We start from the raw sequence: 26,866 nt of genomic DNA, 5'->3' as shown, positions 1-26,866 counted from the left end.
CTCTCTCTACACTATTATATTTAGTCTTGTCTCAGGCTCCTCATAGTTTCTCCAGCCTTTATTTATTAATTTTATTTCATCCACTTATTTTTTTTATTAAAGTATTATTGATGTACACTCTTATGAACGTTTCACATGAAAAAAAATGTGGTTACTACATTCACCCATATTATCGAGGTCCTCCACATACCCCATTGCAGTCACTGTCCATCAGTGTAGTAAGATGCCACAGAGTCACTATTTGCCTTCTCTGTGCTACACTGTCTTCCCCGTGACCCCCCCACACCATGTGTACTGAACATAATACCCCTCAATCTCCTTCTCCCTCCCTTCCCACCCACCCTTTCCCTCCCCTCCCCTTTGGTAACCGCTAGTCCCTTCTTGGAGTCTGTGAGTCTGCTGCTGTTTTGTTCCTTCAGTTTTGCTTCATTGCTATACTCCAAAAATCAGGGAAATCATTTGGTACTTGTCCTTCTTTGCCTGGCTTATTTCACTGAGCATAATATCCTCCAGCTCCATCCATGTTGTTGCAAATGGTAGGATTTGTTTCTTTCTTATGGCTGAATAGTATTACATTGTGTATATGTGCCACATCTTTATCCATTCGTCTTCTGATGGACACTTAGTTGCTTCCATATCTTGGCTATTGTAAATAGTGCTGCAATAAACATAGGGGTGCATGTCTTTTTATTATTTTTATTTATTTTTTATTTTATCATTAATCTGCAATTACATGAAGAACATTATGTTTACTAGGCTCTCCCCTACCCCAAGTCCCCCCCACAAACCCCATTACAGTCACTGTCCATCAGCATAGCAAGATGTAGAATCACTACGTCTTCTCTGTGTTGCAAAGCTCTCCCCTTTCCCCCACCCCCCACATTATACATGCTAATCATAATAGCCCCTTTCTTCCTCCCCACCTTTATCCCTCCCTACTCTCTCATTCTCCCCAGTCTCTTTCCCTTTGGTAACTGTTAGTCCATTCTTGGGTTCTGTGATTCTGCTGCTGTTTTGTCCCTTCAGTTTTTCTTTTGTTCTTATACTCCACAGATGAGTGAAATCATTTGGTATTTGTCTTTCTCCACTTGGCTTATTTCACTGAGCATAATACCCTCTAGCTCCATCCATGTTGTTGCAAATGGTAGGATTTGTTTTCTTCTTATGTCCAGCCTTATTTTTTGATGATGTGATAGTTTTGAGGAGTGCTGATCAAGTATTTTTTAGGATGTCCTTCAATTGGGATTTGTCTAATGTTTCTGCCGGGGTTAGACTGGGGATAAAGGTGTTTGGGAGGAGTTCACAAACATGATGTGCTATTTTCATCATGTATCAAGGGTACTATCAACATAACTAACTGATGATGTTAACCTTGATAACTTGGCTGCATTTGTACGATAATGTTACTAGATGTTCCCCGAAACCCTGCTCCACTTCCCAAACCATACTTTTTGGAAGGAGGTCACTATATACAGCCTATAGTTAAGGAGTGGCAAGTTACACTTTGCTTACTTAAGGGCCAAGTATCTACATAAATTATTTGGAATTCTTCTGCATGGGAGATTTTTCTGTTCTCTTCCATTTATTTATTCAATCATTCTATCAGTATGACTCATGGATGTTTATTGTATACTTTGGATTCTAATTCAATACTGCTTAATTTGTGGCCCAAACCATTCCAGATTTGGTCATTGGGATCTCTTTCAGTTGGCTCTGTCCCTTTGACATTCACCTGTCAGTATTTAAAAAAAAATTTTTTTTCAAGCATTTCGTTACCTACTGGTATTAGAAGATGGTCCAGGCTCATCTTATATACATCTTGCCTCATTCCTAGAATCAGCCATTCTCTAAGAAGCCCTGGTTCTGTTATCTTGGAGAATGTATTTGAAACCAAGATCTGGGTAATAAGTGTCCTCATTAATACTGAAATATTGTTCATTCTAGGTCCTTGTTGATATCTTAACCAACATTTTTCTAGGCTAATTATCTTGATTTTGTTTATGAATTTTGCTGATAGGAATGTTGCATATTTGTGAAACTTAAACATTTGCATTTATATTTGATAAATCTTTCTTACAATGAGAGCAAGTACATATCTATTATAGTCTATTTAACTTGGGAGATTGGACAGTAAATCCTTGACAATTTTCTTTTCCTGGATAAAGCTGAACCCTGGGTTTCAGGGTGATCCAGGTCAGCAAGAACAGATATTCTCCTGCTGGGAAATTTATCCTCACCAATTAGGTGCCACATCATCACCAATCTATGCCATGCCTAACAATACTACCATGTGAATGCTACCTCATCAGAGGCCAGTATCCAGTCTCTGGATATGGAACTTTTCACTGTGCCACAGGAATCAAGGGCATTTCAATATAATACTGGTTCCCCTGTGCCCCTACAAAGCACAGAGGCTATCCAGTTTAGTGAATCCTAAGAAAGTAACTAACCATACATGGTCACAAAATTTTTTTTCTTGTGATGAGAACTTTTAAGATCTATTTTCGTGGCAACTTTCAAACATTCAACACAGTATTATTAACTATAGTCATCATACTGTATTATATCCCAATGATTTATTTTATAACAGGAAGATTGTACCTTTTGACCTCTTACCCAGTTCTATCACTAGATGGATCTTTGACTTCTCCTTCCCTGGATACAACATCCATCTAATCTGTAACCCAGTCCTGTCAGTTTTCCATTGGTGAGAGTCCACACATCCATCCTCTTGTTTTATTTTCAAACAAGTGGCCAATCATACATTTAAGTTCATACCAAACCATCTGACTTACTGAATAGTTACCCAATACATGCCTCTGGCTCCTCTGTCAAATCAGTCTTCTTAATATGCTTATTGCACTGCTTTGCTTAAAGACTTCAATTGTTGGCTTCTCATGCCTTTGCTGACCAGCTCCTGAGGAATTCATCAGAACATACTTTGAAAACCACTGTTTTATATAATCCACATCTTACAACATTGTTTCCTCAATACACTTCTATTTCTACTTCAGTGCTGTGTGTGCTTTTTGCTGGCAAGGCCTCCCTCCCTCATCTTTTCTCTTCTCCACATGGACCATTTAACTTCCTCCCCTTGTTTATTTATAACCACCAATTGCAACAGTCAGAGACATTTACTTACTGTTCTATTCAAGTATACATGTATAGTGGTTTCAAAATGGCTGACATGTACCTTCTGGGATACAACTTCATCACCTAGAGTATAGTGCTATGAGAAGTTCTTTTTTACTTTGGTCTTAAAGCCTCCAATCATTTTCAAACTTATTTAGATCTGCACCTTTTCCCTCCATTCTCTCCAACAGTTGTTTAATACATTTGTAATATAGATTCTGTATCACATCCTATTTCCATCAACTTCCTAAGTGATCTAAGTGATTATTTTAAATCTGCATCTATTAAGGTTCACTCTTAAAGTTGCATAGGTTTTGACAAATGCATAATTTCACATATCCACCATATGTAATGGTTCTACTGTCCTATGGAAACCCTTGTGCTTGACCTATTTAACATTCCCTTTCCCCAGGCAATCACTGCTGTTTAAAATCTCTATAGTTTTGTCTTTTACAGAATGTCATATATATAGAATCACATAGTATTTAGCCTTTTCAGACTTGACTGCTATTTAGCAATATGCATTTAAGATTCATTCATGTCTTTGTGTGGCCTGATAGCCCATTCCTTTTTATCACTGTATAGTGTTCCATTGTATAGATGTACCAATTTGTTTACCCATTTATAGAGTAAAAGACAACTTGGTTGCTTTTAGTATTTAGTGTTAGGAACATTCTTCCAAGGTTTTTGTGTGGACCTAATGTCCTCAATTCAGCTGAACAAATATGTTAAGTATGTGACTGCTAGATCCTACGGTGTATGTTCAGCTTTGTAATAGCCAAGCTGTCTTCCCATGGCAATGAATGAGAGTTTTATTGTTTGCATCCTTGCCAGCAACTGGTATTGTCTATTTTTATGATTTTAGATATTCTAATAGGTGTGTAGTGGCATCTCACCGTTGTTTTAATTGGCATTTCTCTAATGACATATGGGATGTAATGCATCTTTTCATCATATGTGCATTTGCCACCTGTATACCTTCTTTTGGTGAAGTGTATATTCATTTATTTTGACCACTTTCTAAAAAATTTGCATTATTTTTGTTTCTTGAGTTTTAAGTGTTTCTTGTACATATATATATATATATATATATATTTTTTCAGTCTGTGGCTTGTCTTTTCATTCTCTTAACAGAGCAGAATTTTTAGCTCAATTTATCAATATTTTTTCTTTCATGGAGCATGACTTTGGTGTTGTATCTAAAAAATGAACACTAAACCAAGGTCACTTAGATTTTCTCTTATGTTCTCTTTTAGAACTTTTATAGTTTTGCATTTTATATTTAGATTTATGATTCACTTTGAGGTCATTTTGTGAAAGGTGTTAAGGTCTTTGTGTAGCCTCATTTTTTTGCACAAGCACATCTAATTGTTACAGTACCAATTTGTTGAAGCAACCTACTTCAAAAGGTTCAGTAAAGCCATGAGTAACAAAAAGCTGTATACTGCAGAATACTGATGGGTGAGGAGGTGAGAGAAAGGGTGAGAAAGATAAAGCAGCTGTGACAAATCATAAACAGGTGATTCTTAGTGAAGAGTATATGGACTTCATTGTTCTCTTTCAAATTTTCTGTAGATTTAACTTTTATCAACAGAAAGCAGTGAAATACTTTTACAAAGAAGGTAGGGAAGAATGAAACGCATTTTAGAAGTGTTTTCATTAAATTCTGAAAGGGTTAAGTTTCAGTTTAATGAAAGACTGTAATTATGTAGAAAATGGGATTATCTAACATAGATCAACAAACTACCACATTCCTAGAGAAAAATATAAAAGAGGAATAGTAAGAACTAAAGACAAAAATATTAAAAATATTTTATGTCAAATTCCTACCATAATTGTGGATTCATCTATTCTTATAATTCAGTTGATTTTTGCTTGAGAACATCATCTCCTAAATATGTAACCAGATTTGTTTTGTTATGCTGTTAAAATCTTTTAATTAGAACTGTTAGTCCACTTATGTTTGTTGTAATTCCAACATATTTAGGTTTAAATCTAACATTCTCTACTTTCTAAGTGTCCTACCTGTTCTCTCTCTCTTTGCCTTTTCTGGAACTAATGAGACCTAGTTCTTTGGTTTCTAGTTTTATGCTATTAGACTGCCTATGTGGCATGGACCCTTGGACCTTGTTTCCTGTCCCAACATGCCCCATGAGAACAGGTAAAACAAAGAACTCAGGGCCATCGTGTTTCAGGAAATGCCCTTAGGTGAAAGCTAGCTTTAGTGCTCCCTTTACCTTGTTGGGCGTTTGGCCTCTGGTCAGTCTGCACTTCCTAGTCAGCTCAGTGGTGTTATTTCTGCTTGTTTTTCAGTAACTCAACAGGCATTTATTTTGATTGCTAGAGGAGATCACCATCAAACATTTCCAATTCCCAACCATTATATATAAAAATTCATATAATATTCTTTGGTTGTCAACTTTTTGATTGGTTATGTTTGACTAATATTTTATTTATAAGAATACTCATGGTCTTAATATCTTTCATCACTGGTGTTTAGAAAACGTTAAATGTAAATAAATATTTTATGTAGTATTTTCCATGTTTTCAATGAGAGGGCTCATAGGTTACATTTTGTCCACCAGACTGCTGAAAGTGAAACTCTAAATTGTTCTTTAGAACAAAGCCTCTGAAAATTTAAATATATAAAGGACAATCTGAAAAATCTGCAAGAAGAAAGTAAATCAATCTCTTACCAGACATTTCTAGGGTTGGAGGATGTAAGTAGGAGATGGGAGTTCCCTATATCTCATGTGAATTATGTAAATCAATTACCTAACTATTGCTATACATGAGAGTTCCTAACATTGGATGCTTATGGTGAAAGAGCTTTTGTTAAAAAAGCAGTTTCATGTTCAGGGACAGTTTTCTTTCTTTTTTTTCTTGAAACTTATAGCTACTCAAATTTCAGGCCAACTTGAACAATCTCAATTTCTATTTAATACCCCAAATTTAATAGTATAAAATGAAACACTAGGAAGCTGTGATTCTTTCCCCAACAAATATATAAAGAGGGTGGAAATGTGGTTCAGCATTACATAATGTTGCCACCCACACCAGATACAGAAATGAGTGCCTAGCAACAGTAAAGGGTCATCTCAGGAGAGTGCTGATTGCTCATTGGAGCATTCTAAACACAGATGCTTTTCCATCTTTATCACTTCCAGTCCCAGCTAAATACATGCTGGTTACCTTGGATCCCAGGGCCATCTCATGAAAACCTTCCTCTTATGACAATAACTGCCACTCATGGCAGCCTCTACCTTTCGGTTACGTCCTTGAAAAGAAGGCAAAATAAATTTTGAAACATTATAAGAAAACATGCATTTTGTATATAGAATAGTTTCTGCATTCTCCTTCTCCAGTGATCATGTTTCTTTTAAGACATCAAATGTTAGTTTTCTTGTTGGTATTTTTCTACTCGGTCTCTCATGCTCACAGTGTTAGCAGCAAGGCCAAAAGCATCAACTTTTAATAAAGAGGTTATGAATGAGTGGAACTATTATTATCTGTGCTTATGATAGGAGGGCTTTTCTTAAAATAGTAATCCATGTTCAAGAACAGGTTTTCATTTGTTTTAAATCAATAGCCACTCAAATTTTAGACTAACTTCGAACAATGTCAATTTCTATTCAATGTTAAAGATTCAGTAATACAAATAAAGCTCTAGTTCTTTTTCCAAAGACATATAAAGAGGATGGAAATGTGGCTTAGCATTATGTAATGTTACCACCACTCCAGAGAAATAAGAGGTCCTTTTACCATGTTTCTTGGCTATTTGTATGTTTCCCCTTCCCGCCTTTTAGGCTGAAGTCCCTTGTCCATTTTTCTTTATAGAGTTTGAATAGAAGCTATCTGTCACCTTCATACATTACAAATATTTTCTCCCACTCTGCCTCCTTTTTTCACTCTAATGGTGTCTTTTGTTGAAGAGAAGTGCTTAATTTTAGTCTGTTTCAATTTATCATTGTCTTTTCCTTTATGACAAATGCTTTTTGTGTCCTGTTTGAGATTGCCTTTCCTCATTTCAAAATCATAAAGATGTTTTTCTACATTTTCTTGAAACCTTATTTCACTTTTTATCTGTTATCAGACGAACTGATTTTGTGTATCATCTGAGTTAGGACTATTATATCCATATATAAATATCAACTGACATAGGACCAATGCTTTTCCCACTGCTCTGTGGTGTCACCTTTGTCACAAAACAAGTATCCGTACATGAATGGGACTCTTTCTAGATCCTATGCTCTTTCACTGCCCTATTCCTATTTCCTTGCCCCAATAACACATTGTCTTAATTACTATAGCTTTATAATCTTGATATCTGATTAACTCATTCTGCTATTAATATCTAATCAAGTATGTCATCCTACTACTTTAGTTCTTTGCTTTTCTATTTCAAGATCATCTTGGCTGCTTTTGGTCTTTTTCATTTCCATATACATTTTAGGAATAACTTGCTACTGTTCTTCTCTAGGTATACTCACTCCCTATGTGAACTCATTCAGTTTCATCAATGTGTCAACAACCAATCTGTTAAACGTCCTCTGGGAATCAGAGTTCAGAATCTGATGACTGCCAACAACCTGGTCCAAATAACCATGCATCTCTCACTTGTTTATTAAAATAGCCTCCTAACTGATTTTCAGGCCCATCCTTGCCCCTTTACAGTCTGTTCTTCATGGTAGAGCAATCTTTTTTTTTTTCAAGGTGTCATTGATATACAATCTTACGAAGGTTTCACATGAGCAGCATTGTGGTTTCAACATTCACCCATATTATCAAGTCCTCCCCTCCCCCATTTGCAGTCACTGTCCATCAGCACAGTAAGATGCTAGAGTTACTACTTTGGTAGAGCAATCTTTCGAAATAAAATCTGATATCACTCCTCTGCTCATAACCCTCCAGTGGCCTCCCAGTTCACTCAGAGTCAACTCCAATGTCCTTAAGAGTGGCCTACATCTCTAGTCAAACCACTGCCACACTGAGCTTGAGCTTACTTAGCACAGCCCTATCTTGGGGCTTGCACTGGGTCAGCTCCCTTCCTGGGAAGTTCTTCCCTAGGATCTGTATGGCTAATGCCCCCACCTCCTTCAAGTCTTTGTTCAAATAAATGTCAACTTCTCACCAACACCTTCCCTAACTAACATCTTTACTTAAAATGCCAAGTTTCCTTGAGTCTAAATGAAAACTCTATTCCAAACAAGATACTTCATCTTTTAACTGAAACATAATATGGTGAAGTATGGCTCTTAATAACCATAAGCAATGTAAATGAAGTTTTATTTTTTTCCAAGTAGCCAACTGTCTTCCTTGTATTTGTTAAAAATTAAGACAGCCATGGAGATTAATCTACCACATGATAACTACCACAAAGTGGCAGGTGATAGTCTCTTCTGTTGGCCATTGATCCAATAGTTTTGTTTTTTTAATTTGTAATGTATGGAAAGAGGAATACATAAATGGTCTGTTTTAGGGGCATTTAACTAAATCCTAATGCATATCCATATAAGGAGTACTGGGAAGTATTCTAAAAATCCTAAGGCACTAGGGTGTATTTCTTTCTACAGCAGTTATACCAAATGTTACTTTTAAAACTATGTAAATTTGATCTATACTGGAATATACAACATACATGAAAATATTAAGTCTAACACATGTGAACCCAATAACCAAATTAAAATGAGAACATTACCATTAACATCCACCTACCTCTGTGCTTCTCTAAGTGCTCTGACCACCCTTCTCTCTTAGTTCAACACCTTGTAGTTACTGCTGTTGTGTTCAATCTCATTATTCCTTTTCTTCTCTAAACCTGTTCTTCCTCTCATATTTCCCATCTCACAAAATGGAGACACCTCCCACTCAAGTAATCCAAGCCAGACATGTGAAATTCCTTTATTTTCGCATCGAATCATTAAGCTTTGCCAAATTCCCCCCTAAATATCTCATCTCTCTCCCCAGGCCCCAAACACTTACCTCAACTTTAATTCTGGGCTCTTCTTTTTCATGGGGACTATCTGTTCTTAGTACTGTTTCCAGCCCACAGTATCATTAAAATCTTTCAACTTCTTTTCCTTGTTTTTTCAGTAAAGAAAATTCCTCATCAGGTTATGTAAGGTTAGACCTAATTGATGTGATTTTTCTGACATCTCTAATCTCATATTTTGCAACTCAGTCTTCCAATGATACTGAACTACCTGCTGTTTCCCACGAGAGTCATGTTATTATTTCTGTGTCTTGCCATATTTTTTCCATATTTTCCAAGGAGGATCACTTTGAAGAGGGAATTCTCCTCTGGGTGAGTAACCCCTCCTCCCTGTTCCCACAGCACCCTGCATATACGTGACATGACACTACTAGCAGGGTGACTTTGGACAAGTCATTAACTTTTCTGTGCCTGTTTGCTTTTCCGTATGATGCAATAACAGTAACTACCTTGTTGTGATCATTAGAGTTAAGCCCTGTACAATGCCAGGCACACAGTACACAATCCTCAAACATTAGCCAGTGTTATTGTCCCACAATATTATGTTCACTGGCATTTCCCATCTACTGTTGGTGTGTCAGGTGTTACTTTAGGAGAAAAACTGTGCCATGTTTAGTTCTGTATCCACCTAGAACACACTCTGATGCATGCTAGGTGCTCAATAAATATTTGCAGAAGAAAATGAACCAAAACTTCTTTACTGTGCATAGAAGGGCAGAGTGAAATCTTTTGTATGCACAATCTAACATACCAATAAAGCCCAAGCTGAGGAGAGAAAATGAAAAAGTGACAAAGAAACTGACAGAGGGCTAAATATTCAATCTGACAGTCCTATGACTTTCTTTTATGGCTTTTAAACAATGTGATGGCCATTTTGGATTAGAAAACTATGACAGCAGTAACATTTTTTTCTGGTGGGCTAAGTATAATCACTCAGCTAAACACATGTATTGTTGGCAATTTTAATTGTCAATCTGACACACAATGTTGTCTTTTTATCATAATTTATTAAGCCATAAAGTCAAAAGCAGTAATATTTCCCAAAGTTATTACATTCATTGGGATGATGATTTTCCTAATTTCTGATTCATCCCTATTTTATAGAGAGCATCTACTCTCAATTTGTTTAAAATGTATTTGCTTCACTAAAAAAAATTTTTCACAGAATGTTTTTGTTATTGGTTAATGCCAAAGGTTTACCTTTTATTTATTTTATTTATTAATGTTTCCATAGCAACAGAATGAAATATACTTTAAATATCATACAGCTTCCTTCAGGGATGGGGCATAAAAGAGAGGCTGGACAAATTCCAACAATTTCTTTTTAAAACAAACACATATCAGCTATAAAGAAACAAGAGTCACAAAATGAACACCCCTCCAAGTATTGTTTGTTAGCAATAGTATTATAATAAATCATGTGTGACCTTATTCATCACTCAGGAAAAAAATTAATTTTGAGAAATACTTTCTTCAACACAAATGTTTAAACCTGTTAAGATTGTTTCCTAAGAGATTTATTCTTTAACAATCAAAGCACATTTTTAGTAAGCTAAAATTTAGCTACTCATGATTATCTAAGAACTGACAAATTATCTATTTTCCTCTTCACTTAGAAACAGTTTTACTCTCTTATTGATCAAATAGAGGTAACTTAATCAAATCATCTTAGAACTTCTCAGTTTAAAAGAAAGTGAAAAAGAGAAAGTGTGGTTTGCATACATGGAAAAAAACTGAGTTAAATACTTAAAGATAACACCTGTAAATTCTGTTATTCCACCACCAAATTGAAGACCTTGGTCTAATAGTTTGGAGAATAAAATAAATTAATGCACGAAATAGTTTTAAAAAATAATTCTAAACATGTAATAACAAGTTTGCCATGTGATAACATTAGAAAGATTAAAGCCAATTTCCTTTCTTATACAGCACAGAATTATGAGATATAATAAAGGGTTCTTTTTAATTTTTTTTTATTTTGTCATCATTAATCTACATTTAAATGAAGAACATTATGTTTACTAGGGACCCCCTTCACACAGTCCCCCCCACAAAACCCCATTACAGTCACTGTCCATCAGCATAGTAAGATGTTGTAGAATCACTGCTTCTCTTCTGTGTTGCACAGCCATCCCAATTCCTCCCCACCACATTATACATGCTAATCGTGATACCCCCTTTCTTTTTCCCCACCCTTATCCCTCCCTTCCCTCCCATTCTCCCCACTCCCTTTTCCTTTGGTAACTGTTAGTCCATTCTTGGGTTCTGTGATTCTGCTGTTGTTCCTTCAGTTTTTCTTTATTCTTATACTCCACATATGAGTGAAATCATTTGGTATTTGTCTTTCTCTGCTTGGCTTATTTCACGGAGCTTAATACCCTCTAGCTCCATCCATGTTGTTGCAAATGGTAGGATTTGTTATCTTCTTATGGCTGAATAATATTCCATTGTGTATCTGTACCACATTTCTTTATCCATTCATCTACTGATGGACATTTAGGTTGCTTCCATTTCTTGGCTTTTGTAAATAGTGCTGCGATAAACATAGGGGTGCATCTGTCTTTTTCAAACTGGGCTGCTGCATTCTTAGGGTAAATCCCTAGAAGTGGGATTCCTGGGTCAAATGGTGTGTCTATTTTGAGCATTTTGAGGAACCTCCATACTGCTTTCCACAATGGTTGAAATAATTTACATTCCCACCAGCAGTGTAAGAGGGTTCCCCTTTCTCCACAACCTCGCCAACATTTGTTGTTGTTTGTCTTTTGGATGGTGGCGATTCTTACTGGTGTGAGGTGATATCTCATTGTGGTTTTTATTTGCATTTCTCTGATAACTAGCAATGTGGAGCATCTTTTCATGTGTCTGTTTGCCATTTGAATTTCTTTGGAGAACTGTCTGTTCAGCTCCTCTGCCCATTTTTTAATTGAATTATTTGTTTTTTGTTTGTTGAGGTGGGTGAGCTCTTTATATATTTTGGATGTCAAGCCTTTATTGGATCTGTCATTTACAAATATATTCTCCCATACTGTAGGGTACCTTTTTGTTCTATTGATGGTGCTTTGCTGTACAGAAGCTTTTCAGCTTGATGTAGTCCCACTTGTTTATTTTTGCTTTTCTTTTCCTTGCCCGGGGAGATATGTTCATGAAAAAGTCGCTCATGTTAATATCCAATAGATTTTTGCCTATGTTTTTTTCTAAGAGTTTTATGGTTTCATGACTTACATTCAGGTCTTTGATCCATTTCGAATTTACTCTTGTGTATGGGGTTAGACAGTGATCCAGTTTCATTCTCTTACATGTAGCTGTCCAGTTTTGCCAGCACCATCTGTTGAAGAGAAGACTGTCATTTCCCCACTGTATGTCCATGGCTCCTTTATCATCTATTAGTTTACCATATATGTTTGGGTTAATGTTTGGAGTCTCTATTGTTCCACTGGTCTGTGGCTCTGTTCTTGTGCCAGTACCAAATTGTCTTGATTACTATGGCTTTGTAGTAGAGCTTGAAGTTGGGGAGTGAGATTCCCCTCACTTTATTCTTGTTACTCAGGATGGCTTTGGCTATTTGGGGTCTTTGGTGTTTCCATATGAATTTGTGAACTATTTGTTCCAGTTCTTTGAAGAATGTTTTTGGTAATTTGATAGGGATTGCATCAAATCTGTATATTGCTTTGGGCAGGATGGCCATTTTGATGATATTAATTATTATTAGCCAAGAGCATGGGATGAGTTTCCATTTGTTAGCGTCCTCTTTAATTTCTCTTAAGAGTGTCTTATAGTTTACAGGGTATAGGTCTTTCACACTTCTTTGGTTAGGTTTATTCCTAGTTATTTTATTCTTTTCGATGCAATTGTGAATGGAATTGTTTCCCTGATTTCTCTTTCTATTGGTTCATTGTTAGTGTACAGGAAAGTCACAGATTTCTGTGTGTCAATTTTGTATCCTGCAACTTTGCTGTATTCCAATATCAGTTCTAGTAGTTTTGGAGTGGAGTCTTTAGGGATTTTTATGTACAATATCATGTCATCTGCAAATAGTGACAGTTTGACTTCTTCTTTACCAATCTGGATTCCTTGTATTTCTTTATTGTGTCTAATTGCTGTGGCTAGGACCTCCAGTACTATGTTAAATAACAGTGGGGAGAGTGGGCATCCCTGTCTTGTTCCCAATCTCAGAGGAAAAGCTTTCAGCTTCTCGCTGTTCTGTATGATGTTAGCTGTGGGTTTATCATATATGGCCTTAATTATGTTGAGGTACTTGCCCTCTATGCCCATTTTATTGAGAGTTTTTATCATGAATGGATGTTGCATTTTGTCGAATGCTTTTTCAGCATCTATGGAGATGATCATGTGGTTTTTGTCCTTTTTATTTATGTGGTGGATGATGTTGATGGATTTTCAAATGTTATACCATCCTTGCATCTCTGGATGAACCCCACTTGGTTGTGGTGTATGATCCTCTTGATGTATTTTTGAATTTGGTCTGCTAATATTTTGTTGAGTATTTTTGCATCTACGTTCATCAGGGATATTGGTCTGTAATTTTCTTTTTTGGTGGAGTCTTTGCCAGTTTTGGTATTAGGGTGATGCTGGCTTCATAGAATGGGTTTGGGAGTATTCCCTCCTCTTCTATTTTTTTGAAAACTTTAAAGAGAATGGGTATTATATCTTCTCTGTATGTCTGATAAAATTCTGAGGTAAATCCATCTGGCCCGGGGGTTTTGTTCTTTGGTAGTTTTTTGATTACCACTTCAATTTCTTTGCTGGTAATTGGTTTGTTTAGATTTTGTGTTTCTTCCTTGGTCAGCCTTGGAAGGTTATATTTTTCTAGGAAGTTGTCCATTTCTTCTAGGTTTTCCAGCTTGTTAGCATATAGGTTTTCATAGTAGTTTCTAATAATTCTTTGTATTTCTGTGGAGTCTGTTGTGATTTTTCCTTTCTCATTTATGATTCTGTTGATTTGTGTTGATTCTCTTTTACTCTTAATAAGTCTGGCTAGAGGCTTATGTATTTTGTTTATTTTCTCAAAGAACCAGCTCTTGGTTTCATTGATTTTTGCTATTGTTTTATTCTTCTCAATTTTATTTATTTCTTCTCTGATCTTTATTATGTCCCTCCTTCTGCTGACCTTAGGCCTCATTTGCTCTTCTTTTTCCAATTTCAATAATTGTGATGTTAGACTATTCATTTGCGATTGTTCTTCCTTCTTTAAGTATGCCTGGATTGCTATATACTTTCCTCTTAAGACTGCTTTTGCTGTGTCCCACAGAAGTTGGGGCTTAGTGTTGTTGTTGTCATTTGTTTCCATATATTGCTGGATCTCTATTATAATTTGTTTGTTGATCCATTGATTATTTAGGAGCATGTTGTTAAGCCTCCAAGTGTTTGTGAGCCTTTTTGTTTTCTTTGTACAATTCTTTATACTTTATACCTTTATGGTCTGAAAAGTTGGTTGGTAGAATTTCAATCTTTTGGAATTTATTGAGGCTCTTTTTGTGGCCTAGTATGTGGTTTATTGTGGAAAATGTTCAATGTGCACTTGAGAAGAATGTGTATCCTGTCGATTTTGGATGTAGAGTTCTATAGATGTCTATTAGGTCCATCTGTTCTAGTGTGTTGTTCAGTGCTTCTGTGTACTTACTTATTTTCTGTCCAGTGGATCTATCCTTTGGAGAGAGTGGCATGTTGATGTCTCTTAACATGAATGCATTGCATTGTATTTCATCCTTTATTTCTGTTAGTATTTGTGTCACATATGCTGGTGCTCCTGTGTTGGTTGCATATATGTTTATATTATATACTCTTGTTGGACTGAGCCCTTTATCATTATGTAATGTCCTTCTTTATCTCTTGTTACTTTCATTGTTTTGAAGTCTATTTTGTCTGATTCTAGTACTGCAACACCTGCTTTTTTCTCCCTGTTGCTTGCATGAAATACCTTTTTCCATCCCTTGACTTTTAGTCTGTGTATGTCTTTGGGTTTGAGGTGAGTTTCTTGTAAGCAGCATTGAGATGGGTCTTGCTTTTTCATCCATTCTATTATTCTGTGTCTTTTGATTGGTGCATTCAGTCCATTTACATTTAGGGTGATTATTGAAAGATATGTACTTATTGCCATTGCAGGCTTTAGATTCGTGGTTACCAAAGGTTTAAGGTTAGCTTCTTTAGTATCTTAGTGTCTAACTTAACTTGCTTATTGAGCTATTTTAAACACTGTCTGGTCATTCTTTATTTTTCTTCCTTCTTATTCCTCCTCCTCCGTTCTTTATATGTTGGTTGTTTTATTCTGTGCTCTTTTGTGTTTCCTTTAACTGCTTTTGTGGGTAGTTGATTTTATTCTTTGCCTTTAGTTAGTATTTGGTTCGTCTGCTTTCTTTGCTGTGAATTTATTTTCTCTGGTAACATCTATTTAGTCTTAGGAGTGCTCCCACCTAGAGTAGTCCCTCTAAAATACCCTGTAGAGGTGGTTTGTGGGAGGCAAATTCCCTCAACTTTTGCTTGTCTGGGAATTGTTTAATCCCTCCTTCATATTTAAATGATAGTCTTACCGGATACAGTATTCTTGGTTCAAGGCCCTTCTGTTTCATTGCATTAAATATATCATGCCATTCTCTCCTGGCCTTTAAGGTTTCTGTTGAGAAGTCTGATGATAGCCTGATGGGTTTTCCTTTGTAGGTGACCTTTTCCCTCTCTCTAGCTGCCTTTAAAACTCTGTCCTTGTCCTTGACCTTTGTCATTTTAATTATTATGTGTCTCGGTGTTGTCCTCCTTGGGTCCCTTGTGTTGGGAGTTCTGTGTACTTCTGTGGTCTGATTGATTATTTCCTCCCCCAGTTTGGGGAAGTTTTCAGCAATTATTTCTTCAAATACACTTTCTATCACTTTTTCTCTGTTCTTCTTCTGGTACCCCTATAATGCGTATATTGTTCCTTTTGGATTGGTTGCACAGTTCTCTTAATATTGTTTCATTCCTTGAGATCCTTTTATCTCTCTCTGCATCAGCTTCTATGCGTTCCTGTTCTCTGGTTTCTATTCCATCAATGGCCTCTTGCATCTTATTCATTCTGCTAATAAATCCTTCCAGAGATTGTTTCATTTCTGTAATCTCCCTCCGGAAGTCATCCCATGTCATCCCTTAGCTCTTGTATATTTCTCTGCAGCTCTATCAGCATGGTTATGACTTTATTTTGAATTCTTTTTCAGGAAGATTGGTTAGGTCTGTCTCCTTCTCAGGGGTTGACCCTGTGATTTTGGTCTGTATCAAATTCTTTTGCCTTTTCATGGCAATAGAGGTAGTTGTGTGGGTCTGGCTCCGTGTGTCGGCTGGGAGAACATCCCTTCTTGCTGGTTTGTGGCCTTCCTCTCCTGGGAGAACAGCTACCTCTAGCAGCTTGTGCTGGGCAGCTGCATGCAGAAGGGGCCTCTGATTCCTGCCTGGCTGCTGTGGAGTTAAGCTCCGCGGTTGCTAAGGGCGTGGCCAGCCTCAGTCTGCTGCTCCAATATGGAGGAGTCGCGTTGGAGGGGAGACAGGCGGGAGGCTGTTTATCGCCGTGAGGGGCCGCCAAGCCGTGCTGCCGCCCAAGAGGTTAGGGTGCCTGGTGTTCCCTGTGATTCCCAGCCACTGGTCTAAGTGTCTGGGGATGCTTCCGTCCAGCTGTGGGGTCCGTCCCTTTAAGACTTTCAAAAAGCACTCGCTTTTCTTTGTCCCAGGGGTGCTGGCTGTGTGGACCTGCTCACAGGTCTTACTGTCCTGTTTCCCTAGTATCCAGCGCACCTTGCACTTTGTGTCTGTGCACCAGTGCGGATGGCTAGGGCTGGCTATTTAGCAGTCCTGGGCTCCCTCTCCCTCGCTGCTCCGACTCCTCTCCTCCCACCAGAAGCTGGGGTGAGGGGCGCTTGGGTCCTGCCGGGCTGTGGCTTGTATCTTACCCCCTTCGTGAGGCGCTGGGTTCTCGCAGGTGTGGATGTAGTCTGGCTGTTGTCCTGTGTCTTCTTGTCTCTCTTTTAGGAATAGTTGTATGTGTTGTATTTTCAAAAATATATACGGTTTTGGGAGGAGATTTCTGCTGCTCTACTCAAGCCGCCATCTTGGTTCTCTCCATCTTTGAAATTTTTATGAAATTATAATAATTTTGGATCCACATTTCAGTTTTTATTCATAAGATAAAAACATCATATTTTCAAGTCATGCGTGCTGCGTGGGGTGCTGGAAACTAGGGAAACATGACAGTAAGACCTGTGAGTGGGTCCCCGCAGCCGGCGCCCTGGGACAAAGAAAAGCGAGTGCTTTTTGAAAGTCTTAAAGGGACAGGGACTCCAGAGCTGGACGCAAGTGCCCCAGGACACCTAGCCCAGCAGCAGGGAATCCTGGGGAACTCTGGGCACCCGAACCCACACAGTGCAGCTCAGCGGCCCCTCACAGCGATAAACAGCCTCCTGCCTGTTCCCCCTCCAACGCGGCTCCGCCATCTTGGAGAAGCAGCCTGAGGCAGGCCACGCCCACAGGAAATGCAGAGCTAAATAGACTCCATAGCAGCTGGGCAAGATCAGAAACCCTGTCTGCACGCAGCTGCCCAGCACAAGCTGCTAGAGGCCGCTGTTCTCCCAGGAGAGGAAGGCCACAAACTGGCAAGAAGGGGCTTTCTCTTACCCAACACATGCGCCAGCTCCCCACAAATATATCATTCACCTTGAAAAGGCAGAAGAAAATGATACAGACCAAGATCACAGAGGCAAACCCTGGGAAGGAGATAGACTTAACCAGTCTTCCTGAAAAAGAATTAAAAATAAAGCTCATAACCATGCTGATGGAGCTGCAGAGAAATACGCAAGAGCTAAGGGATGAAGTCTGGAGGGAGATTACAGAAGTGAAACAAACTCTGGAAGGATTTATAAGCAGAATGGATAAAATGCAAGAGGCCACTGATGGAATAGAAACCAGAGAACAGGAATGCATAGAAGCTGATGCAGAGAGAGATAAAAGGATCTCCAGGAATGAAACATTATTTAGAGAACTGTGTGACCTATCCAAAAGGAACAATATCTGCATTATAGGGGTACCAGAAGAAGAAGAAGAGAGAGAAAGGGATAGAAAGTGTATTTGAAGAAATAATTGCTGAAAACTTCCCCAAACTGGAGGAGGAAATAATCGATCAGACCACGGAAGTGTACAGAACTCCCAACAGAAAGGACCCAAGAAGGACAACACCAAGACACATAATAATTAAAATGGCAAAGGTCAAGGACAAGGACAGAGTTTTAAAGGCAGCTAGAGAGAGGAAAAAGGTCACCTACAAAGGAAAACCCATCAGGTATCATCAGACTTCTCAACAGAAACCTTACAGGCCAGAAGAGAATGGCATGATATATTTAATGCAATGAAACAGAAGGGCCTTGAACCAAGAATACTGTATCCGGCAAGACTATCATTTAAATATGAAGGAGGGATTAAACAATTCCCAGACAAGCAAAAGTTGGGGGAATTTGCCTCCCACAAACCACCTCTACAGGGTATTTAAGAGGGACTGCTCTAGATGGGAGCACTCCTAAGACTAAATAGATGTTACCAGAGAAAATAAAATCACAGCAAAGAAAGCAGACGAACCAAATACTAACTAAGGCAAAAAATAAAATCAACTACCCACAAAAGCAGTTGAGGGAAGCACAGAAGAGCACAGAGTAAAACAACCAACATATAAAGAACGGAGGAGGAATAAGAAGGGAGAAAAATAAAGAATGACCAGACAGTGTTTAAAATAGCTCAATAAGCGAGGTAAGTTAGACAGTAAGATACTAAAGAAGCTAACCTTGAACCTTTGGCAACCACAAATCTAAAGCCTGCAATGGCAATAAGTACATATCTTTCAATAATCACCCTAAATCTAAATGGACTGAATGCACCAATCAAAAGACACAGAATAATAGAATGGATAAAAAAGCAAGACCCATCTCTATGCTGCTTACAAGAGACTCACTTCTAACCCAAAGACTATAGGAACAAAGAAAGACTGAAGGAACAAAACAGCAGCAGAATCATAGAACCTAAGAATGGACTAACAGTTACCAAAGGGAAAGGGACTGAGGAGAAAGGGAGGGAAGGGAGGGATAAGGGTAGGGTGAAAGAAAGGGGGCATTACGATTAGCATGTATAATGTGGGGGTGGGGCATGTGGAGGGCTGTGCAACACAGAGAAGACAAGTAGTGATTCTACAGCATCTTACTACGCTGATGGACAGTACTGTAATGGGGTATGTGTGGGGGGGTTTGGTGAAGGGGGGACCCTAGTAAACATAATATTCTTCATGTAATTGCACATTAATGACAACAAAACAAATTAATTAAAAAAAATTTCAAAGATGCCTGAAGGAAGAAATTGAATATTTTTTTATGCTGGTCTATAAGGCAGTGCCATTTAAGGTGGCAGAAAGAAATATTCTTTATCCTTCATTGAGACATCTTTATTATGAAATCTTAAAGAACTTAAACTTCATATAAAATGCTACCAACTGAACTTAAAATAAACTAAATATGCAGTTCTTTCTTCAATATAACTGGAGGGTTTCTTAGCCTTTAAAAAGTGCTTTTCATTGTACAATAAATGTTAGAATAAAGACCATCACTTCCTATTAAGTTATATATTGGTAGGTGGTTATACTTCTCTAGCTAATAGTGCTTTTATTTGGGTTCAAATGCTACCACTTTCTTTTTGTTTTAATGTAGAATTCAAGGAAAATTCATTCTGCTTTGTACAATGTCTCATTTTCATCTGTTTAAGAAAAACTAATTCTTAGTAAGCAAACCCTAGGGTTCTATGGGAAATCTAGAATCGTATGAACCTCCAGAAAAGAGCTAGTCACAAATCCCTCCCCTTAAAAAAACTTTGGAAAATTAAAATCATAAGGTTACATAGATATGCTAGTATTTTAGTTTGTTTTGTACACACAGGAGCTATTCTAAGACCAGCACTTCAAAGATTTCACTTATGGTTGGTATTAAAAGTCGAGACTATAAAATAAAGGCATTTATTTTTCTGAGGGAAATTTTATTTGAATTGTAAATGAATTAAATATTTACTTTAAAAAGCAACATGTTTGGTTTAAATAAGTTTTTTAAGAGATATGATTCATATTTATTACAGAAATATTACCCCCCAAAATCTTAAAATCATCCCCAGATCCACTATCCAGGAATAATCAGTGAGAACATTTGATGATCCAAACACCTTTCAGTTTTATTAGAGAAAGAAGAGATAAAAGTATATAAAATGGGGTCCTAAAATAGACAGCATTTAAAATAAAAACTCTAATTTTGCTTAAATTTAACAAATGAGAAGTAAAACTGGAAGGATAAGTAAAATTTTACCTAAAGAGTACAAATGTCAAAGTCTAATGCAATCATTTGACTCTAAGGAAAGGATTATGAAAGTCTGGCATTTCAACTCTAAACAGCATCTGTCTTTTTGCTATAAAAGATGAAATTTGTCCAGTGCTTCCTCCCATCTTCTCTTGTCTGCAGATTTTCATTACCTATTTATTTTCTGAACCAAGAGATAGAACACATCCTAACCTACACTATTAATACTGGGGATGCTTTTAAAGGCATGGAATGATTTTGATGAATTTAACTAAAAATAAACATAAAGTCCTACACCAAGAAATTTTACAAATGATCTTTTTAAGGGGGCATAAATTATGTACTGTTGCTTATGTCCTATTCAGCCAATATGAGAAATGTGATATTTTACTGTTTGCTAGACTTTGTTCACATGCTAACTAGGAATATGAAATACATTTCCAAGTTGAATTGCATTAAGTACTATTACAGAGAATGTTGTAATAAAATCCAGAAATTTCATCTACTACATTCGTTTCCTCTAATACTTCTCTAATTCAATCTAAAAAAGCCAATCAAGTTTGTCTGGAAAAATTACTTCTTGATAGACCACTAATGTTGGCTCTTTGCTAAGTGTCAGATTATTTTCAAACTTCCTTGTTTTAATATCATGAAATCACTGAAAATCAAACTAAAGATATTTTTCAATTTTTGTTTCCATGTCTTAAAAAGGGTTACAATATTAAGCATCTCAATTCGGTGATAGTTTCCCAACACTATTACTCGAAAAAAAATCATCACCAGATTTTGTCTTGTAATCTCTAGTGTAAAGGTTTTTAAACCTGACTGTACATTCCAATCACTCAGACAGTTTAAAAACTAAGGATGTACAGGTCTTATCCCAGGTCAAGTAAGTCTGAACCTTTGGGAATGGGATCTGGGAAAGGTGTTTCAAGGTTTTAAATACAGTATAGTGGCTTTCTGAGTTTGATGCTAAATGAAGAACTCAAAGCATCTCTATGAAAATAGATATTCTTAACTCATCCTGTATTCAGGAAAAGTAAATAATTAAGATTAAGAGGTGAATGTTATCCTACCAACCATATTTCTCATATAAATGGTAGCATCAATTTTCAACATTTGTAAAGCTTTAGAACTCTTATTTTCTTGTTCAAAGCTGTAATTTTAAAGCACCATATCACACAAAATTTCTTTCAAAAGGGTGAATAAGTTTAAGAAATCTTGCCTGTTTATTGGGAAGTTTTAGGATTAGAGGGATTACATGTTAGCAAAACACATGACTGACCGATAATAATAAAATAAGAATTCAGTAAAGAGTAAAAGGAATAAATGGTCAAGGATTTCAGAGCTCATTTGTAGGCTAACATTATTTTCATTTGCTGTTTTCTTTTTATTCTAGCTTCCAAACGTGTCATTTATATTAGGAGGCCCATTTTGCCTCATGAATTTCCAATCCTTTTTAACAAGAGGTGTCCCACAATAGCTCACTTCATGTAGCCCATCAGTACATGCTTGGGCGTTGGGCAGTCCTCTTCTCATTGAGAGGCTCAAGGAGGATTCAATTTCTAATTTCCTTCTTTTTAAACCATTTTTATGAAATCCTCCAGGACTCCTCAATCAAATAAGGTAGTGGCATTCATGTTAAAAAAAAAAAGTGTAATTTAGACTAAAGTGGACAGTCCTATTGGTATTTCTGGGAGACTGCTGGGGGAGTTCAAGGATATGAATACCTTTTAGAATCAAATCTAGTAAATTTATAGACTGATCTGGCAAATCTACTAGCTAATGTCTCAAGATCATGTTTCTGAGGTGCTGCAAGGCTCTTAATGTTCTCCTCTACTAACCAAGTGGGCACAGCACAGGGAATGACAAAGGAGCAAAGGGGCAGCCTGAAAGGCAAAACAAATCCTGGCCATCAGTGGGTGACAGATGTCTTTGCCAGATCACCCCCACAGCAATGCTGACCACATGGAAAACACACAACTACTTTGTAGTTTCCATTTTCCTCCTCCTCTATAAATGAGGCTCAGCATGCCTAAGAAATCAGAGCTAGGCATTAGTATAGAAGGTTAATATTGGATGTCATCTCCCACAGGTACGTTCAAACCCATTCCAGATCCTAAGACTAATATCATTTCCTTTGTAATAGCAAGGAATTGCTCTGAAACATGAAAGCTAGAGTTAAGTATTAGGGAACTTGAAGTAATGTAGTATTTTTGAACAGCTAAACTATCAAAATAGACAAGCAACATTAAGAATACAAGGCAGAAGCGTTTAACTTATTTTACATTTCAACATCAACACTCTTAGGTATGTCTTAATCTGGAAGAGACTATATTGAAGCACATTTTTTAAGACACTGATTACTTTTTACAGCATATCCCACATAGCAAATGGACAGACAAAAAACAAAAAAAAACCCAAAACTACTGTCATCTGAAAATAAGTAGGGGAAAAGAGAAAGCTCTTAAGTGGCTATTTATGTACCTACTTCTAGAACCTTGAAAATCCTCTGAATAAGAAACTGGACATTCTTCACTGGACTCATAACAGCTTTGAGAAAAAGGGACTAGACATAGCCTGCCTGGCGATTTCATAGAGGTTTTGGCCTTCTGTTCACACACTCTTCATGACAGTTAGGTATGTCCCCCATGCCCCCTGCCCCTTTGGAGCTTGGCTAAGCGCTAAAACTGGCCTTTACACCACCAAGAAGCATATGGGCTAGGACAGGGACAGCGTCTCCTTTCTGTTGGTGTCTGCTCCACATTGTCTTAGCTTGTCCCTTTAGTTGCTGTAGATATACTGGGCTTAACTCACTCCAAGTGTTCATCAGTTTTGTTTATGTTTTACTGTAACAGCTCATATAAAGAAAATGTGACATACTTCAAATTGTGAAGCACAATTAATGAAGTGAATTAGTCAACCAATTTCAAAGTAAAATACCACCAGTACCATTGTTCCAGAGCTCTTTCTTCTGCCTGAGGTACTCCCTCAGAGCTAACCCCTATCCTAAAATGTGTTTTTCTTTCTTTTTTGAAAATTAGATCTGCCATATATGCATATATCCCCAAATCATAAAATTTGTTAGTTTTACTTATGCTGGTGTCTTCAAAATGGTATCATACTAAATGTAATCATACCTGACTTGTTTAAAAAAAAACAAACCATAATTTTTCTAACTCATCCATGTTGATGCTTAAAGTGGTATTGCATTGTTTTACTCCTGTATAATATTCCATTATGTAAATATACCAACAGTTACTTACCATTCTCTTTTCTATGTAAACTAGCATTCTTGGTAGATTTTTGCTTTAAGAACTTCCCTATAAATATCCTGGTGAATGTCTCCTGGTATATGGACCAAATTCTACCTAATAGTGGAATTGCTGGGTTGTAGGGTATGTGAATGATTAACACTATCAGAGCCAAACTGTTTCCCAAAGCAATTGTAACACCTTAATTCTCCTACTAGCATCACAAAAAAGGATCCTGTTACTCTACCCATCCTTGCGAACACTTAGTAATTTCAGATGTAGACTGCTTAATTTTGGTAGTCTAGAATGTGTGAAATGGAATTTCAATGTGGTCTTAATTTACATTTTCCTGAGAACTAATGCATTTTGTATATCTTTTTATGTCTAGTTGCCATTGGTTTCCTTGTCTAGGAGATACTTTGTTCTTCTACCCATTTTTCTTTTAGATTATCTATTTTCTTATTGATTTCAAAGAATTCTTAATATCTTCTGACTATCATACCTTCTTTTATATGTTAAAAAATTGCATTTCTTTACCCTCCTTAGGTCACAGTTGTAGTGCTGGCTTCCCTTTTTACACTCTCCTCCCCTCCCCTACCTAAGCTATTGATGAATGGAGAAACAGCAATGAGAGTTTCTAAGTAGAATTTAAAAAATCATGTTGTGAAAAGGAAATTTAAAATAATTGGGTATTTTTTTAAACATAGATTGGCAGAGAGAAAATTATTCAGGATGGCAAATGTAGTAGAAATGGACATTCAAGTACAATTGTTGTGAATGTAGAGTGACTCTTGATCAGGGTGGTGATACATGGATGTACACATTTGACAAAATTCACTGAAATCGTTGTATGTAAATTCTCTCAGTAGTTGATTTAAAACATTAAAAAAAGGTGTAAATTACAACATAAGGAAGGGGTATAGCACATTGTTTAAGGTTTGGTTCTAGAGCTAGACTGCCAATTAACTCAGCCACTTAGCAAACTATATGACCACCTTGGGCAAGTTATTTCACATCTCTAAACTTTGGGTTTCTCAATGGCAAAATGGGGATGACAGCAGTATCTGTAATGTTGGGCTGTACATATAAATGAATTAGTTTGAAAGTGCTTAGAATAATGCCTAATGCAGAATGATACTGATGTATGTTAGGCTGTATTTACCAATCATTTCCCTTTTAGTTTGTTGTATTCTTAAAAGTTCTTCCCTATTAAATTATAATCATAAATGATATTATCCTACATTTTCTGCTAAAAGTTTAAATGTTTTCATATATATAGGCTGGTAACCAACTTATAACTTATTTTTGAGTTGCTGTGAAGTTACAGCTGTAATTTAATTTTTTTCTGAGACAACACTATTAATTAAGTTATCCATCCTTTCCCACTGATTTTGAATACAGTTGTATCAGATTTCCACATATGTCTGGGTTATTAATTTCTGGATTCATAATGGCATTCCATTAAGTCTGTTGTCAATCACTGCATCAGTGCTATACTGTCTTCATTATTACAACATTATAATACATCTTGATATGCAATAGGACAAATAAATCTTCCTTCTTGTTTACAACTGTCTTCTTGATTCCTGAGCTTTTGCTCTTTCTTATAAACTTTTATTAGTCTATTAGTTCCATGAAAACAAAAACAATAAAAATCCTGTTGGAATCATACTAAATTTATAGATCTATCTGGAAAGAACTGATAAGTCATCAACTAATAGTGATCCATTAACATGGGTTATCCATTTATTCAGATCTTCTATCTTTCAATCATGGTTTACAACTTTATTTGTAGTTTTTTTTCCCCCAAGTGTTTACACTTATTGTCATTACTGATATAACTGAACCCATTTCTACCATCTTTTTTTGTCCATATGTCCCCCATCCTATCGCCTTTATTTTGGTCTTCTTATATCCTTAATAGTTTTTTTTGCCTCTGTTGGTTTGGAAACTATAGATTATATATATATATATATATCTTTTAAAATTGTCTCTCTGCACATGACAGAGACCACATCATTTTCTCCTCACCTTTATTGAGAGTGAAGGGGTAGAGAGAAAAACCAGAGAAAAATGTGAAGTAAGTATAGAAGAGAGGACCAGAGACAGTGATGACATACTTTGAAGGAGGGGAGCAGAACTGAATTCTTCAAAGAAACTGAATGCTTACCTTCCTCGTATAGCTCCTCCTGTCATCATATACTTTTGTGTAGTGTCACTTTTAGGTTACAGGTTGTATCACTTGCAGCATTTCCTTTATATTTCTCAGTCATTCAAGGTAATCAATGTTTCTTTTTATTGTAACTATTAATCTTAAAATGGTTTGCCACTATTGTTTTTCTGATCTTAGTAGTAAGCCATTTTAGTTAAAGCACTATAAGAAACTGTCACCAGCAAAACTCTAAGTTAATTGGGTATAGATTTACGAGAAGATAGTCCAACTGAAACAAAGCAGTTTTTGCACCACATTTACCACATAAAATACTACAAGATCTAGGATTTAGAAGTTCCTAAAAAGCATTTAATCATAATAAAAAGGCATAAACTTTGTGAAAAAAAGTTTATCTCCAACTTGGATTTGTTATTTTTACTTGGCAAGGAAAAAGACCAGATATCCTTTCAGAATATCTTTACCCAAAGCTTTCAGACCACTTTTCTCATATAATTTAAAACTTTAATATTCTCATAAACAAATCTTTTCCAAAGCCCTTTTATATGGATCTAGAGGTATACCTTCAAAGGTATTTTTTCCTATCAACGATCGGTTAAACACTGAAAAAACCATTATTATTTCTATATGCAAAATCAGGGATGCAAAGTGAAAGTTGAAAGGCCCTGTATTTCAGAAAATCAGAAATAAAAACTAGGTTCATGGAAATTAATAATTAAAAAGTACAATGTAAATAAACATTAAAAGAACAACTGGGAAGTTTGTTCAGTAATAGACTGGGCAGTATTCCCAATAGGCAAAAAAAAAAGACCACAGGCACAAAGCAGTGAAGTACTGATCAGGGCAATAATCAAGTATCACCAAGTTCTGTTCTCATATGTGCACTTCCTCTAAGTCAGGACTCAAGAATGCCTACTGCTCATTGTTTCTGTGGTTCTTTCAAAGATTAAACAAAGAAAATAAGTCAGTT

General features: G+C 36.6%; 1 protein-coding gene across 2 annotated transcripts in view; it reads right to left on the bottom strand.

Annotated features, from left to right (window-relative positions):
* REEP3 (receptor accessory protein 3) overlaps window positions 1-26,866 on the bottom strand; it is a 100,056-nt gene that overhangs the window by 63,280 nt on the left and 9,910 nt on the right. Inside the window, exon 1 of one of the 2 annotated variants that reach the window (XM_057505907.1) lies at window positions 9,115-9,299. The exons of the other annotated variant lie outside the window; for it this stretch is intronic. Coding sequence (XP_057361890.1) covers window positions 9,115-9,146 — 32 coding nt within the window. The 5' untranslated portion in view covers window positions 9,147-9,299. Of the gene's footprint in view, window positions 1-9,114; window positions 9,300-26,866 lie in introns of those variants that run through there. 2 annotated transcript variants of the gene reach the window in all.

Source organism: Manis pentadactyla, chromosome 8 (assembly GCF_030020395.1).
Source record: "Manis pentadactyla isolate mManPen7 chromosome 8, mManPen7.hap1, whole genome shotgun sequence".
Classification (NCBI taxonomy): domain Eukaryota; kingdom Metazoa; phylum Chordata; class Mammalia; order Pholidota; family Manidae; genus Manis; species Manis pentadactyla.
Note: the sequence above shows the minus strand (reverse complement) of the source record. Positions and strands in the feature narration are given on the sequence as shown.